The sequence below is a fragment of the Antechinus flavipes genome, chromosome 2, assembly GCF_016432865.1.
Source record: "Antechinus flavipes isolate AdamAnt ecotype Samford, QLD, Australia chromosome 2, AdamAnt_v2, whole genome shotgun sequence".
Classification (NCBI taxonomy): domain Eukaryota; kingdom Metazoa; phylum Chordata; class Mammalia; order Dasyuromorphia; family Dasyuridae; genus Antechinus; species Antechinus flavipes.
In genome coordinates, this window is record NC_067399.1 from 579,564,091 (window position 1) to 579,581,304 (window position 17,214).

Here is a 17,214-nt window from a genome sequence, read left to right on the forward strand (position 1 = left end):
CACATATGTAACCCCTATCCTTAGCACATTTTAAATATTAATGTTTTACCAAAAAAAAAAAAAAAACTCTTGAACTGCTGTAGAAAAGAAATGAGAAATGACCCTAATATAAAGATTTTGGGGATCTGTATGGTAGAGTTTGAGATATCACTCATAGAACATCCCCATCCCCTAGTGCTATATAGACAGATGTATATTGTTTTCTGGATTCCTTTTTATTTTTAATGTCTTGAGGGTCATGCTGGTTGTTAACTTTTAACTCCATAATCCAAAGAAAGATGGAAAATACTGTTTATTTCTATAACTTTATGGAAAAAAAATTAACACTTATTTTATCCAACTCTGTGTTTCCTAGAGAAACTGGACCCCACTAGGGATAATGATGTGTCTTTACAGTGGACCCATTGCCGTTTTATTTTTTAAGGACCTTTTGAAAGGGGGGGAATATTCCCTTTCATACTCCCATTGTTGTGTTTTCTCACAGCTCGAGGTTTAGATCACATTGCTGAGAACATTTTATCATATCTGGATGCCAAATCACTGTGTGCCGCTGAGCTTGTGTGCAAGGAATGGTACCGAGTGACATCAGATGGAATGTTATGGAAGAAACTCATTGAGAGAATGGTCAGGACAGACTCTCTGTGGAGAGGCCTGGCAGAACGGAGAGGATGGTGAGCTTTTTCAACTTTCCTGCTACTACAGAGCTTCAGGTACTGGGCATCTATAGTCATTGGAAGGCAGGTGGCGCCTCTTAATACATAGCCCAGTGGCCCAGCTTGCTTGTAGTAAAAATGTGGAGGGAAACATTTTTTCCTCATTCAATTCAGTCATTTTTCTTTGGGACGATGCTCTTTAAGTTATGTACACTAGAGCTAATGAAATCTTGTAAATAAGAACAAAGAGTCTGCTTGCTTTTTTAGCAGATATTCTATAGTCGTAACATATCTTAATACCCAAGGTCACCTAATCTGTCCTCATTTGATAGACAAGAAAATGGAGTCCTGAAGAGAATAAGTGATATGACCAGGGCCACATAGTAATAAGGACAGAGGCTGAATTTGAACCCAGATCTATGATTTCTGGTTTTCTCAAGATATTTCATAGTTTTATCCCAAAATATTACTATTCTGGGGGATTATCTGATTATTGAGCTTGGAGACATGAAACCAAGTGTGTTTCACCAAAATTTCAAGCTGCTCCATTAACAAAAGAAAAACTTTTTCTTAAAACTTCTTTATTTTGAGCAGAATCATCCATTTATAATTTTCTGTCCAGTGGTATTTCTTAAGATTTTGATTAGAAGAAAACCAGGTATGAATATTTCATAAACAAGATAAAAATGGCATCTCACGCATTTTAGCAGTTATGAAAAATGTTGCAAACATGTCTCCAAATTAGCATCATCAATTGTTTATCTTATATCATGAAAAAAATGAAAAATTATTGACTGTGGGGAATAAATTTAAAATTAAAGACTCATCCAAGAATATTTCTGAAATATGAAGATCATTTTGTGATTAAAACTCAGTTTTTAAATACATTAAAAAGGCCAATATTTCAGAGGATTCTTTCATTCTCTTTATCAGGGAGATTTCTAACAAAACCAGTTACCAAGGGCAAAATTTTTTGGCATTGTTTTAAAGCAAGAATTGTATTAACCAAAGGTATAATAATTTCTATTAAGATTTTATATTTGCTACCATATTGTGACTTTTACAGGACTTTTTTCATGAATAACTCTGTACCTTGGAGATGAAGATTTGAATATTATATAAGACAACACAAATGAAAGCAGTTATGTAACACTTTTACCAAGAGACGTCATCAATACCACCAGAATCATTCTGTCAGATAGGGAATTCCATTCAGTAGTTACTTATTAAACTACCTATTATTTACAAGATACTTATTGTGCCAGACTTTGAGATTGCAATGCCAAAAAGGAAATCATCTCTGCACTCAGTTCTCTTGGTACAAGTGTAGTTGATTGCTTAGGGGCAGCTAGGAAGATGGTTAAATGGATAGAGCACTGGGCCTGGAGTCAGAAAGATCAGAATTCAGATGTAATCTCAGCACATACTAGCTTTGTGATCCTGAGCAAATCACTTCCTCTCTGCCCAAAACTAGAGAGGAAATGGCAAACCATTCCAATAACTTTGCCGAGAGAATTCCATGGACAGTTGGTCCACAGGATCACAAAGAGTCATATGCAACTGAACAACAATAAAAGTTGATTGCTTCTAGTATAAATTCAATGTACTGATACTGCCAATACTAAGAATTCCATCACAAGAAACTCATTCCCATTCTTTTAGATTAATAATACTGGAAGCAGTAACACTTTAAAACTTATTTTAACTACTGACATTTCAGTGTGAATGTGTATGCTTTCATTAAGATAAGGAGCAGAAAAGGTTTGAAGAAAATAGGTCACTGGAGGAAGTAGGAAACACCAAAAGCAGACTACACATATAATAATTGCACTCAGGTCTGGTCCTAAATAAAACAATTTTAATTAAAGTTGCAGCCAAACAAGCTCACTGGAAAATATATGAAATCCAAATCAACCAAGATTCAATACCAAGTATATGACTGCTACTCCTACAGACTTTCCAACTACAGAAGAAATAACCTACTCCTGCTGTTTTTTGTCTTCTAAGGTTCTAATTTGATTCCCTCTACTTCAGCTACATCCTCTACAAACTATGTCTGCTACATCCCTCCTAATTTGATGTACACCTATGAAATTAAAACTATTTTGGTCATCATATCCAGACTCTGCTTAATATTACTATTAATATAAAATCACTTTATCAATGCAACTTCCATTTCTACATGTTCCCTTTCTCTCTTTAATGTTTGATGTTTATCTCTTTCCTGCTCAATTTTTTTTTCTTGTGCCTTATTCAAGCTTCTTTGAATAAATGCAGTAATTTCTGCACTTCCTTCTTCCTTTGAAATATGTCTCCAAAAGCTCACCATCTCATTGAAGCCTTTCAGTGATATGCCTTTGCCTTCACTCTATCTTTGAAGCTTTCTACAAATCCCTCCATCCAAAAAAATAAATACAAACTACCAGTGAAGCTTTAGGCTCTAAGATTTAACTTCTTCTCAGTGGCTGTATTTTATATCCAAATGGATTTGTTCGTCTGATTTAGATTATACACCCATCCTCCCAAGGTATGAACTCTGTCATTTTTCTATCTTGTAGAGTGCTGAGTACACTGTATGTGCTCAGTAATGATAAGTCTTAAAGTACATTAAAAGACCACTTGGGAAAAGCCCCATTTTCTTAATCAGCAGGCCACATTTTATGGTAACACTTTACTCTTAATATTTAACATTTATCAAGTACTCATACTCTCATAGGTACTACCATTTTAGATAGATAAAAATGGTCCCTATTGGTCAAGGAACTTATTTCCTAAAAGGATTCGATATATGATACAGCAAAGAAGCATGCACACCTACATTTTTTGACATCCAGATGCCCTTTTCTCTAGCACTCTTGTTTGGCATCTAATCATATGCTAGATAAGAAGTCAGTTTTTTTTAGGAACAAATGAGGATGAGTTATCTATGTATGTTCCAGGATCATTGTAAAGCAATCAAGCATCAAGCATCATCTAGCATGACACCTTACACATAGTGTGGATTCATTGTTTACCCAGTGAATAACTGATGTCCTCCAATGTGTTAAGCCAACTGCCTCAGGAAATGCAATAGGGAAAAAAATGACAGTACTAACTGTGCATTTTACAGCAATATATTCCATATACCCTGTCTATGACTTAAAGTATTAGAATCCAAGCTGCAGATGTAGATAAATGCAGATGTACAAATGTCATCTTTTCTTGATGTACTTTGAATAGTGTCAGGACACATATAGGTTCCCCTGATGTGCCTGTGTACTAGGTGCTAGGAAATAAAAAGGAAGATAGGAACTTATTTAGAGTGTGGTTGGCATTTACCAATATTATAAGCTCTTGTTTCAAAACTATGATTAATTTCTATTAGAAGGCAGTAATCCATTTACCTTCAACACATTAATAGAATAACTTTTTCAAAGAAGCACATTTTCAGCCAATTTGCCCTTAAACATATTACTTTCATCCCTTCTGTTTTATAAATTTATGCCCTCTCTCCCACCTTCCCCCCCCCTACATAAAAGCATTTTTGTCCTCTTCCTTGCCAGTTTAGTATTCTGTATCAGCATAGACAATAGAGCTAGCTATCTTCCTAATAGGAAATTTTCTCAACTAATTTTCAAGGTGTATAATAAGGAGAGGGCAGGGGAGAAATACTCCTGGAGACATTGAACAATTAATTATATTGTAATGGAGCTATAGAGGGAGGAGTGGATGACTGGCCCAGAGAAAACAGCATTTCTCTAGTGCCAGGATTACACTCAGAGGCATTTCTGCCTGTCTTCACTTTGCAAGGCATTGTGCCAGTCATAACAGCATTTAGTACGCCCATAGTGGGGTTTACTAGCTTCCACACCGTGTTTGGTGGGTTCTTAACTTCAGGATGAGGAATTAAATTTTTTACACAGCAGGAAGTGATTGCCATTTACTGAATTTTTTGTAGCAAAGATCTAGCCTGGGATATGAGTATTGCAGAGATGTACTGTCATAAGGAAGGAGATGCTAACAAATGTTGCTTACGAAGAATCAAGCAAAGGCAAGAAAATGTGTGTGTGTGTGTGTGTGTGTGTGTGTGTTTGTGTGTGTGCGCGCGCAACCACATGCACACATAACTGGAAATACACCTGTGAAGCTTGATTTCTGCCTTAAGACTTGACCGTATATAATTTGTAACCATTTCTCTTGATCTTACCTCCTGCCTGCTGCTATATATTCCAGTGATCTTTTTTGTTTGAGTTTTCATTTTTAAAGTACATCCACATTGTCCAATAATGTGTGAGTAACTGAACAGCCAAGGCAGCTAAGCCCACACAAGTAAGGACCTAAAAAGGTATCTCTAGCTCTTAAGTCTCATATTAAGCTATACCTAGTAACAGAATCCATTGATCTTGATGTCAGCTTTACCTAATGTAGAAAGGATTTTTGGCCATGCATTTTGATTCTTAGCCATATCCACGTAGTATATTCTATTAATGAAAGCATTATTTTGAAAAGTGAAAAACAACATAATATTAACTCATTGGAATAGTGAATAGCTTGTGAGCACTATCAGTGTTAACTTTATCTCTTGACATTATGCAGTTATTATATAATCTTGCAATAGAAGTACTTGTAGCCTGTCATCTATGAAAGTAATAAATAGCTGTTACTTCAAAAATAACTCAAGATTCCCACTATCCATGGCACCAGAAACCAAGAAGTAAGCAAAGTACATTCTATTTGTGTGTTATTCTTGGCTGGAAATAACCCTATTTTATTAGAAAGCAAATAGCTGCTAATTGGTCTCTGTAAATAATGCAAAACAGAGAGAGAGTCAACACTGCTTCAAGGTTATATACTTCTTGGTTTAAATGTTCTGGAATCAATTTTACATTCATACCTTACTGGGTAGATTTGAGAATCAAATAAAATATGGCATATTTTGAAAAAAGTATGAAGCACTATATAAATAAAAGGTGAAATTATCATTGATAAATGTTTTTTGTCTTTTAGGGGACAGTATTTATTCAAAAACAAACCTCCTGATGGGGTTGCCCCTCCAAACTCTTTTTACAGAGCACTTTATCCTAAAATTATACAGGACATTGAGGTAAGAACCTATTTGGATTCTACACAGATATTTGTAAAATTTTAATGAAAACTGTTGATTTGCTACAATAATGATTTTGTGGATGCATACATATTTGAACCAAGGGATATAGAATTCACTTAATTTGAGTTAAAAGGCCATTTTCTTAAAAAGTGTTTAAGATTCTTGCAGTCTAAAAAATCATGAGCCACATCTTTAATCTTTCCATCACTGCCTGTTAAATAATCTTCTCATGGTGCTTGATGTTTTTATCTCATATAACAGTGAGAACTGATAAGTGCCTCTAAAACAGGGGTCCTCAAACTTTTTAAATAGAGAGTCATTTCACTGTCCCGCAGACTGTTGGAGGGCCAGACTATAGTAAAAACAAAAACTTTGTTTTGTGGGCCTTTAAATAAAGAAACTTCATATTCTTGGGTGAGGGGGATAATCGTCTTCAGCTGTCACATCTGGCCTGTGGCCGTAGTTTGAGGATCCCTGCTCTAAAAGATAATTGAAAGTTAAATTCTGACAATATTAACAGAAGCTCATCACTTGAGATAGTTGATCCATATTCAGATAGAATGTTGAATGTATGAGTCTGATTAATATGCAACCTCTTTTAGCAAGGCCAGTTTCTAAAATCCTAGAAAAATGAATTTCTAGGAATTGTAGCAGATGGAGAAGTGCTGTTGAGTTGAGACATATTGCCTAAAAACAAATTTTAAATTTGGCTCTAGTTCTGAGGAACATCAATAAGCTTGAAGTATACTTTCTCTACCTTTCCTTTTCTTGACTCTCTTGCTTCTGTAACATCAGGAGAGAGAAGTCAAGTAATTTTAGTGGACCTAATTGCTGCCACTTTGTCACTCATCCTCCACAGACAATAGAATCTAACTGGCGTTGTGGAAGACACAGTTTACAGAGAATTCATTGCCGGAGTGAAACTAGCAAAGGAGTTTACTGTTTACAATATGATGATCAGAAGATAGTAAGTGGCCTTCGAGACAACACTATCAAGGTGAGGCTTCTTGTATGCTCAGTTAGAGGGAAGTAGAGGTAGAAAGTACAGCTATCACCCAAAACAATTCAGAACATTAATAGTATTAGCTTAACTCTGAAAGAAAGAGGAAAATTTTTAGAGTTTGGGATATACATCTCACCCCAGAATCTAAATGTTTTCCTCATAAGTGCATTCACTTATGCCTGTATAAATCTATCAGATCCAGATTGATGTATTCTGCTTCTACTCAAGATGAGTTTTTGTTAGTGTGATTGGTCCTGCAGTAACTGCATATTATCTTTGTTCCTCACTGATAAACAGATAAAATCTGTTTTATAATGAAACCACAGATACTAAAAGTGTTTCAACCCTCAACTTTACCTGTTAAAAAAAGTATATTAAACTCCTACATTGGTTTTGGCCTAGCTACAAATCAAGTATTGCCATAATAAAACTAATAAGTCATTGCCACGTAACCCACTGGCACAAGGATCTCAAGGGTCTCTACTTCTTGTTTACCTTCCTAGATCTGGGATAAGAACACACTGGAGTGCAAACGCATCCTCACAGGACACACAGGATCAGTTTTGTGTCTCCAGTACGATGAGAGGGTGATCATTACTGGGTCTTCTGATTCCACCGTCAGGTATAAGAGACCAAAGAGAACTTGCTGGGGCTCTGAAACCTTTCCCTTCCACTCTTCTTTTCCATCTTTGCCATCGTTGACATTTAGTATTTCTAAAACTAAGTCTAAGGAGCAATATAAAATCATGATATACAATTCTTGAATTAAAAGCTCATTCCCAAAACTCATTGTATAACTTTGTGTTTTTACTTAAAAATACACATTCTATGTTATATAGTTACTATTTAAACCAGAAAGTAATAATCTTTCCAATTTAGCCAAGTGATATTTAACTTGTCATCTTTATGGCAAACTTATACATTCCCCTAGAAGAATCTCTCACAAGAATTATATGTCCATATGATGAAGCCTCAGTTTCAGGTGATGACAACCATAGAATGGCAGTACAAACACCACAGTTTGAATTTGTATAGGTGAGTGATACTCTATTCTTGCTAGCCCCTCCCCTGCTATCCCTGCAGTTTTTAATTGCAAGCTTCACTAAGGGAGGGGGTACTCAATTTCCAGAGGCATTGGTGATTTGATGACATAGCCATTATGCTGCTGGAGTCCAGTGCAGTTTGAGTTCTGGGTACCAACAGCACTGCAGGAACCCTCTGTAAAGAATTTTGCCTTAAGCTAAAGGATTTAGCAAACATAATGCATCAAAAGTAACTTCTTTTTTTTAATGGAAAAAATCCCAGTCATCTACATTTTAGATACTCTTGAGTTAAATGTTTGCTATAACAAGTTACCCTCTGTAAAGAGAATAAGCTATTCCTATTTCTGGTCTGTTGACTTAAAGGCCTAAACTACCTTAATCCTCATTGTCATCAACTTCCAAGAGTTAATTGAGCATACCATAGTATGAGATATTTTTAAGGATTATATTATTCAAAGAAATCTGTTATAGGGGTGCAAAGGGGAGAAAAGTGGACTAACAGCTATTCTGTAAACTCAAATAGCATTTCAAACACTTTGGTTTGTAGATGACAATCCTTTATCAACACACACAGGCACTAGAACGAGTACACATATGCATATCCCTAGCTCCTATTGTTCATCAGAATCCCTTTTCTGAAGTCAATCTCAAGGCTTTAAATGAATTTTCACAAAATCTTGTGAACCTTTATGTATGTTGTTGAATGAATTGTAGCATGAAATTTTCTAACATCCCAGTTCCCCTACCCAATTTGCTTTTTTTTTTCTTTCCAGAGTTTGGGATGTAAATACAGGCGAAATGTTGAACACACTGATTCACCATTGTGAAGCAGTTCTTCATTTGCGTTTCAATAATGGAATGATGGTGACATGTTCCAAAGACCGTTCCATTGCTGTATGGGATATGGCCTCTCCCACTGACATCACCCTGCGAAGGGTGCTGGTAGGACATCGAGCTGCTGTTAATGTTGTAGACTTTGATGACAAGTACATCGTCTCTGCATCAGGAGACAGGACTATAAAGGTGAGAAAGTTTAAGTATAGTTAGGCTGGAGACCAGGATTTTTCCAACTCTTCCTCAACTTAGAATAAGAGGAATTAGCCTGAAAATTTTATCAAAGGCAAATTCATTTTTAAATGTCATTTCAAGATGACTTTCCAGCTAATATATAGACCCAGACTTAAATGAATATTGAGTTTGAAGATAAGATAAACCTTCATTGCTATGCTGTTGCTGAGTATGAGAAAAACAGGTAAAAATTTTAAGTTCAAAAAAAATCTGTAAGATTGAATTGACTTCACAATCTACATTTATTTGGGAACTTCTCAGACCTTTAAAATCAGATGCAAAAATAAGCTGTCCTGAATCAAAAATAAAACAAGAAAAAAAGACATATTACCCATTATTAAAAAGATGATTTTGCCTATAAAATTAACTATCCTAATGGCACAGGACTTGGGCTACATCAAACCTTCGAGCTGGCAAACCCCAGTAAAAGCCCCAAATTAACTACCAAATACTTTTTTTTTTTTTTGGTCTCAGGTATGGAACACAAGTACTTGTGAATTTGTTAGGACCTTAAATGGCCACAAGCGAGGTATTGCCTGTCTGCAATACAGAGATAGGCTAGTAGTGAGCGGCTCATCTGACAATACTATCAGGTGAGTAAAATTATCTCTATGGTTTCTTGGATCCACAGGTTTATCCACGTTTCAATGATGACATCCTGTTTTCATTTTCCTTGGGATAATTTAAAAATAAAACAAACCTCTAATTTGTAAAAGATTTTCTTTAGTTCCTTGCAGGACATAGACTATTCCTGAAGTAGAGTAAGAGAAGCAATGTTTTTGTTGATGAGCTGTTTTCTAATAGCTAGATGTTAAATCTATTTAAAGAGTACATAGTTTGAATAAAAGAAAAAAAAAAAAAAAGACTGGACTTCATTTAACAAGAGAGAAAAGAATCCTTTAAGACTGAGATTTTCTTTCTCTAAAATTGCTTCTACCTGAGATGAAAAGTGTCAACTCATGCCAAACATGGTAGCCTATGTGTACCTCTAAACCCTGCTACATGGGAAACTAAGAATGGTGGCTTGCTTGAGCTCACAAATTCTGAACTGAACTAAATTAAGTCATCAAATCAGGCATCAATATGATGAGCCACTGAAAGTAATGGAAAAACTAGATTGCCTAAGGAGAAGAGAACCAACCCACATTAGAAATATAGCCAGTTAAAGCTTCCAAATTGAACAGTGTAGTAGGAACAAGTCTATGACTTCTACCCTAGGCAAGTTAGAAAGACTCATTTTCCAAAAGAAAAGTCAGTATCAAGATTCAGATGCCTTTTCTCTGTCACCTCTTCAAAAAGATTTCTGTTCTTCCTCAAGAATTACAGAACACGTGCCATTAAAATACCACATACTTTACTGGCAGTTTCATTTTTTCCTCTATTATTAAAGATATATGGATTGGCAATTATAAAGTGAAATATTGATTTCATGTTCTTACTTCATAAAGACATTGTTACAAATATGATTGAGATTTGGGGAGATTTTTCCATTCCTTTTACTTCCTGGGGGGAAGATGTGGGATAAGAATGACCCTCATTCAACACCAAATATAGTCATTCTACCTAATAAAATTGTCTTAGTTTACATATAACTTAATAGATTAAACTCAAAACATGAAATAATTTAAATTAATTTTAGAACAGATACATAAAAGCATATGTACATATATATATATACATATATATGTTTTTAAGAAGTTTCTAATTTAATTTTTATATTTATATATATAAAAAGTCTCTCCTCCTTACACTACCCTATAGAGGAGTAAAAACAGTCAGCCTCAATGCATAATTAAATTGAATTATGTGGCCATTTATCAGAGTTACTTTTGCAAGGGAAGGAAATGGTTGACATACATTCTCATTGTTTTCAGAGAGTACTACCTGTTGGATTGATTCATTCATTTTCTTTTAATGCCTAAGAAAACCTAATTGTAAAATTACATACTATAGAATGACTTGAAAATACACGCTACACTTGAGCTGAAAATAACTTTCCTGCCTACCTTATCAGACTAAAAGAAAATATATTTTAACAACATTAAAAAGTATTTGCATTGATTGTTTTTGTTAGGGGTTTGTACTGCAGGGTTTGGTTTAAGGAACAGAAAAGGAATATTGTTTTTAAAGGGCAAGAAGATATTTATAATATTGGATTAGCTTTAAATTTAGCAGGGCAGGGAGTTGCTTTTGGAACTATTGAATATCAAAATAGCTCATATACATATAGAAGGCAAATTAAGCTGTACAGTGTTTTTGATACTGGATGATGAAAAATATTCTTGTTTCCTAATCCTTAAAACAGCATTAAAACTTATTCATAACCTAGGAATTAAATGATGAGGGTACACATGAAATTATTTTATTTGTGATTTTTTAAGCTGTTGAGTGATTTGTAAATGTTTCCTATTCATTCTATTTTTTTAATAAGTAAGAAGATTATATATCAACTCTCTCCAATGGTTTTTATATGCATAAATAAAATTTTCTAATACATACCACTTTTAAAAAACAATTGAACTACTTTCACAGTAGTCTGGCCATCATAACCAAATGTAAATAAATTCTGAGTTATTCTGAATCAAAAATTATGCTATCCATTATTATTAAAAAGATTGTTTCCCTTGTCATTAGTACTATCTGTGCCCTAATGCTTATTTTTAAGCATTATTTATGTTTGTGATAAGTGAATTTTTATGATTATAATCCATGTTCTGTGAAATATACTTGGGTTTTTTTTTCTTTACTCTCTTTTTTAGGTTGTGGGACATAGAATGTGGAGCATGTTTACGAGTGCTAGAGGGCCACGAGGAACTGGTGCGCTGTATTCGATTTGACAACAAGAGGATAGTCAGTGGGGCCTATGATGGGTGAGGTTTTCAACAAGATTCAGAAAATCTGCCTCCCTCTATCCCCCTACCTTAAGGTATTAAAGGTAGAATTACTCTCTTTGATAGCAGTGGGTTGCTGCCTCCATTGTAGAGTATCTCTTTGGCTTAGAATCTTTATCGTAACAATTGGTCCCAGGCTTTGTAAGACTCTATCTAAAGCTTGTTCTATCTTCCAATTATTCTAGTTATTTAGCATGACCATGTAATTTATAATACAAATGAAAGCTTTAAATGTCAAATGTAAAAAAAGATCTAGTAAGTAAAATAACTCTTATATGAAAAGAAATTAATGAGAATGGCAGTCTCCTGCCAAATCTAAAACACAAGAAAGGGTTAGATGTTATAAAATTTGGTTGATCTCCTTTTCATTTAGCCTTCTTCAAGTGGTTTGCAAAAGTACAGTTGTTTTCAGCTGTTTTAACTTACTTGTCCAAATATTTTAGTAGTAAGTATTAATACCCAGGTTCTTCAATTTGATTTCTATAAGTAACAGTAGCTACTTATATGATACAAATGAGATTGGTAGTCAAATGCACTCAGTAAATATTTAGTTGATTAGATTTGTACAGGAAGTCTTATGCCTTCTATTTAAGTTATCTGACTCAAAAAAAGCTACAATTTAGTCTTAAAGACATTTTTAAAAGTATTCATAGATTAGCAATATTTTCTTAGATCTTCAGTTGCTTATACTGATAATATCCATCCATTTGCTAATGTAGTAGATGCTTATCCCTCTATGTCAGCCATCACCATTATCCCCTTGGGAAATTGTTCATTAGTTTTGGGATGGGAAATTCCAGATGTTAGAATCTAAGTCTGTTTTCTCTTGTTGCTCTACCTCCCATTGCCAGCCACCATTCTTTTGATTTTGTCCAGTATTTGTGTTGTATTTTCCTTAGAAATTACTTTTACATGAAGAAGTATCTAATGACCGAGTAATGAAATTGTTAGACTTTTCATAGTTAAATCGGAATAAGAGAGTAATTCCAGGGCTTTTAAGTGATCACCTAATTCCTAGCATGTATAATTAATGCTGTTCTATAAATCAGCCAGCAAAAAGAGAAACCAAAAGTAGTAAAAACAAAAACTTTGAGTTTTCTGAGTTCTAATTAAGTTCTTGTATCACCAGCTGCCTGATGTCAGATATCTCTTTTTTATCTTCTCCAGGTTTGGTGTAAGCTTTCCATCTGTCCATGTCCTGTTTAGTGAAGCTCACCTGTTTCTCATTTTTATGTTAACCACATACTTTTCCCTCTGTTAATCTCTACCCAAGAGTGAATGTAAAAGCCATGTCCTAGAACAGGAAGGTTTATATGTATTCCCACAAGCTACATTTATCATATAAGCTCCATTCACTGTAAATGTTTGTTTATGTGAATTTCTGCTGTCCCTCTTCTTTGTTCCTTAAATTTTGCTTTTAGCAAAAGATTTTTGTGGTTGTTCCTTTTTTTGATCCATAGGAAAATTAAAGTATGGGATCTTGTAGCTGCTCTGGACCCCCGTGCTCCTGCAGGAACTCTGTGTCTGCGAACCCTTGTGGTAAGAGCTTCATTTGAGGTCAAGAGTTAGGAAACAAGTTAAAAATGGATTTATCCACCTACTGTGTTAGATTTGATAACTAGAACCTCTCAAAATCTAGGACCAAATGAGAAGACAGCATATACGTGACAATAAAATATTTTTTATGTGGTGCCTTTCATCCAAAAGTACATGGAGTGGAATGTGGCAGCTGTTTAACAGCTGCACAGCAACTAAACACAACAGTTTAATTCAGGAAGTGAATAAGAATTCTGTATCCTCTAGAAACTGCAGGGGGTACTTAGGGAAAGAGAATATAATTACCCAAATTGGAACATGTCCAGTATATGAAGACCAGCACACCTGCTCCAACACAAAGTGCCGTGGGAATTGAAATGACCTCCCTCTCCAGACCCCCACATATAGATGTACTGGTGATTCCTCCTTGGTCAAGAGATGGTGCCTCTGAAATTAGGCATGGACCCACACTTAACACCATATACCAAGATAAGATCAAAACGGGTCCATGACCTAGGCATAAAGAACGAGATTATAAATAAATTAGAGGAACATAGAATAGTTTATCTCTCAGACTTGTGGAGGAGAAAGAAATTTGTGACCAAAGATGAACTAGAGACCATTACTGATCACAAAATAGAAAATTTTGATTACATCAAATTAAAAAGCCTTTGTACAAATAAAACTAATGCAAACAAGATTAGAAGAGAAGCAACAAACTGGGAAAACATCTTCACAGTTAAAGGTTCTGATAAAGGCCTCATTTCCAAAATATATAGAGAACTGACTCAAATTTATAAGAAATCAAGCCATTCTCCAATTGATAAATAGTCAAAGGATATGAACAGACAATTTTCAGAGGATGAAATTGAAACTATTACCACTCATATGAAAGAATGTTCCAAATCATTATTGATCAGAGAAATGCAAATTAAGACAACTCTGAGATACCACTACACACCTGTCAGATTGGCTAAGATGACAGGAAAAAATAATGATGAATGTTGGAGGGGATGCGGGAAAACTGGGACACTAATGCATTGTTGGTGGAGTTGTGAACGAATCCAACCATTCTGGAGAGCAATCTGGAATTATGCCCAAAAAATTATCAAATTGTGCATACCCTTTGATCCAGCAGTGTTTCTATTGGGCTTATATCCCAAAGAAATACTAAAGAAGGGAAAGGGACCTGTATGTGCCAAAATGTTTGTAGCAGCCCTATTTGTAGTGGCTAGAAACTGGAAAATGAATGGATGCCCATCAATTGGAGAATGGCTGGGTAAATTGTGGTATATGAATGTTATGGAATATTATTGTTCTGTAAGAAATGACCAGCAGGATGAATACAGAGAGGACTGGCGAGACTTACATGAACTGATGCTAAGTGAAATGAGCAGAACCAGGAGATCATTATACACTTCAACAACGATATTGTATGAGGACATATTTTGATGGAAGTGGATTTCTTTGACAAAGAGACCTGAGTTTCAATTGATAAATGACGGACAAAAGCAGCTACACCCAAAGAAAGAACACTGGGAAACGAATGTGAACTATCTGCATTTTTGTTTTTCTTCCCGGGTTATTTATACCTTCTGAATCCAGTTCTCCCTGTGCAACAAGAGAACTGTTCGGTTCTGCAAACATATATTGTATCTAGGATATACTGCAACATATCCAACATATAAAGGACTGCTTGCCATCTAGGGGAGGGGGTGGAGGGAGGGAGGGGGAAAAAATTGGAACAGAAACGAGTGCAAAGGATAATGTTGTAAAAAAAAAAAAAATTACCCTGGCATGGATTCTGTCAATATAAAGTAATTATTAAATAAAAATTAAAAAGAAAAAAAAAGAGATGGTGCCTCTGGCAACATTTTTCTGAGGTTTTCAAACCCCTTCCTCCTGGTTCATAGCATTGTGTTGGGGCAATTTGAAAAGCATCACCTGAAAAGGAAAAGCATCATTTTCCAAAATAACTAGCTATATACATTCTGTTATTTAGCAGGTGCTTATATTGGGCAAACATTAAGGGTTTCTCATTTTAAGCTAAGAAAACTGAGCAGGAAGTGAAGACTCTTTTCTACTTTTGAGAACTTAGAAAAGCAAGAACCCAGAAGGTGACATTCGGAGTCTTGATCAAATGTTTTGGCTCAGGACCTGCCCTTTATGGTTGCTTTCTTACCACATCAGGGATACATCATCTGCGTGCATCTATATTTATTTTTCACTCACGTAAACTTATTTGCCATCAGTGGTAACTTCTTTTTCTGGAAAAACTGGGTTGAAGTCCTGCTTCAGACACTTGCTAGATATGCGACCCCAGGCAAGTCACCTGTCCTCTCTGTGTCTTGGTTTCTTCATAAAATGAAGGGGTTGGACTGAATGGTCCCTGAGGCTCCTTCTAACTCTGTGGTCCTGTGATTTTATTATCTGCATGTTCCTTTGATATCATTCAACAAACTTCCCTTTAAATTATTCCTGTACTTTAACCCTTAAAAGTGAAATTTATTTCTGTCATCTTGTTTTAATTCAGCTTAACCATAAAATATCCTGCATATCTTCTTTTAAAAAACAAGAGGAACCATATACACATATCAAATGACTTTTCAAAGAATTGCTTCCAAATAATACTCTATTATCATAATATTGTATGTAGATGCTTGAAGATTTACTTAGTGGGACTATTTGTCTCTATATATATAGTCTTTATGCAGCTGTGACTCCTACTAATAGTAATCCATTTGCTTTTAAGAAATCTACTTTGAATCTAAATGTTTTAATTCATCACTTTTCAAGAGAGACCTATGTCCCATATTGCAATATATATCTCCTACACCAAACAGGTCTGGAGTGGGGGGCGGGAAGGAGAGAAAGAGTTGTAGGTTGAAATAAGAAAGTGTTCCCACAAAAAGTAATATTAGTGCATAAAGGGGATACTTTATAGTTTGTTTGTATCTGTTTGCTAGAGATTCTTTATAAATACAGAATCATGATGTCCGTCCTAAGAAAGAAAAAAAAATTTGAAGACTTTCCTAGGACAGGAAGGTTTATATGTATTCCCACAAGCAACATTTATCATATAAGCTCCATTCACTGCAAATGTTTGTTTATATGAATTTCTGCTGTCCCTCTTCTACCACTAGAGTCTTTTTTTTTTTTTAATAACTTTTTATTGACAGAACCCATGCCAGGGTAATTTTTTTACATTATCCCTTGCACTCACTTCTGTTCCGATTTTTCCCCTCCCTCCCCCAGATGGCAAGTAGTCTTATACATGTTAAATAGGTTACGGTATATTCTAGATACAATATATATGTGCAGAACCGAACAGTTCTCTTGTTGCACAGGGCGAATTGGATTCAGAAGGTATAAATAACCCGGGAAGAAAAACAAAAATGCAAGCAGTTTATATTCATTTCCCAGTGTTCTTTCTTTGGGTGTAGCTGCTTCTGTCCATCCTTGATCAATTGAAACTGAGTTAGATCTTCTCTTTGTCGAAGAAATCCACTTCCATCAGAATACATCCTCATACAGTATCATTGTTGAGGTATATAATGATCTCCTGGTTCTGCTCGATTTCATTTAGCATCAGTTCATGTAAGTCTTACCAATCCTCTCTGTATTCATCCTGCTTGTCATTTCTTACAGAACAATAATATTCCATAACATTCATATACCACCATTTATTCAACCATTCTCCAATTGATGGGCATCCATTCATTTTCCAGCTTCAGCCACTACAAACAGGGCTGCCACAAACATTTTGGCACATACAGGTCCCTTTCCCTTCTTTAGTATCTCTTTGGGGTATAAGCCCAGTAGTAGCACTGCTGGATCAAAGGGTATGCACAATTTGATAACTTTTTGAGCATAGTTCCAAATTGCTCTCCAGAATGGCTGGATGTGTTCACAATTCCATCTTTAAAAGTTCAAG

General features: G+C 35.2%; 1 protein-coding gene across 10 annotated transcripts in view; it reads left to right on the top strand.

The window, feature by feature from the left end:
• BTRC (beta-transducin repeat containing E3 ubiquitin protein ligase) overlaps nucleotides 1-17,214 on the top strand; it is a 190,852-nt gene that overhangs the window by 160,179 nt on the left and 13,459 nt on the right. For all 10 annotated transcript variants that reach the window (XM_051981257.1, XM_051981250.1, XM_051981253.1 and 7 more), the window contains 8 exons: nucleotides 485-671; nucleotides 5,640-5,736; nucleotides 6,599-6,736; nucleotides 7,246-7,364; nucleotides 8,559-8,808; nucleotides 9,328-9,446; nucleotides 11,613-11,723; nucleotides 13,205-13,283. In XM_051981257.1, the coding sequence (XP_051837217.1) occupies nucleotides 485-671; nucleotides 5,640-5,736; nucleotides 6,599-6,736; nucleotides 7,246-7,364; nucleotides 8,559-8,808; nucleotides 9,328-9,446; nucleotides 11,613-11,723; nucleotides 13,205-13,283 (1,100 nt within the window). The remainder of the gene's footprint in view (nucleotides 1-484; nucleotides 672-5,639; nucleotides 5,737-6,598; nucleotides 6,737-7,245; nucleotides 7,365-8,558; nucleotides 8,809-9,327; nucleotides 9,447-11,612; nucleotides 11,724-13,204; nucleotides 13,284-17,214) is intronic.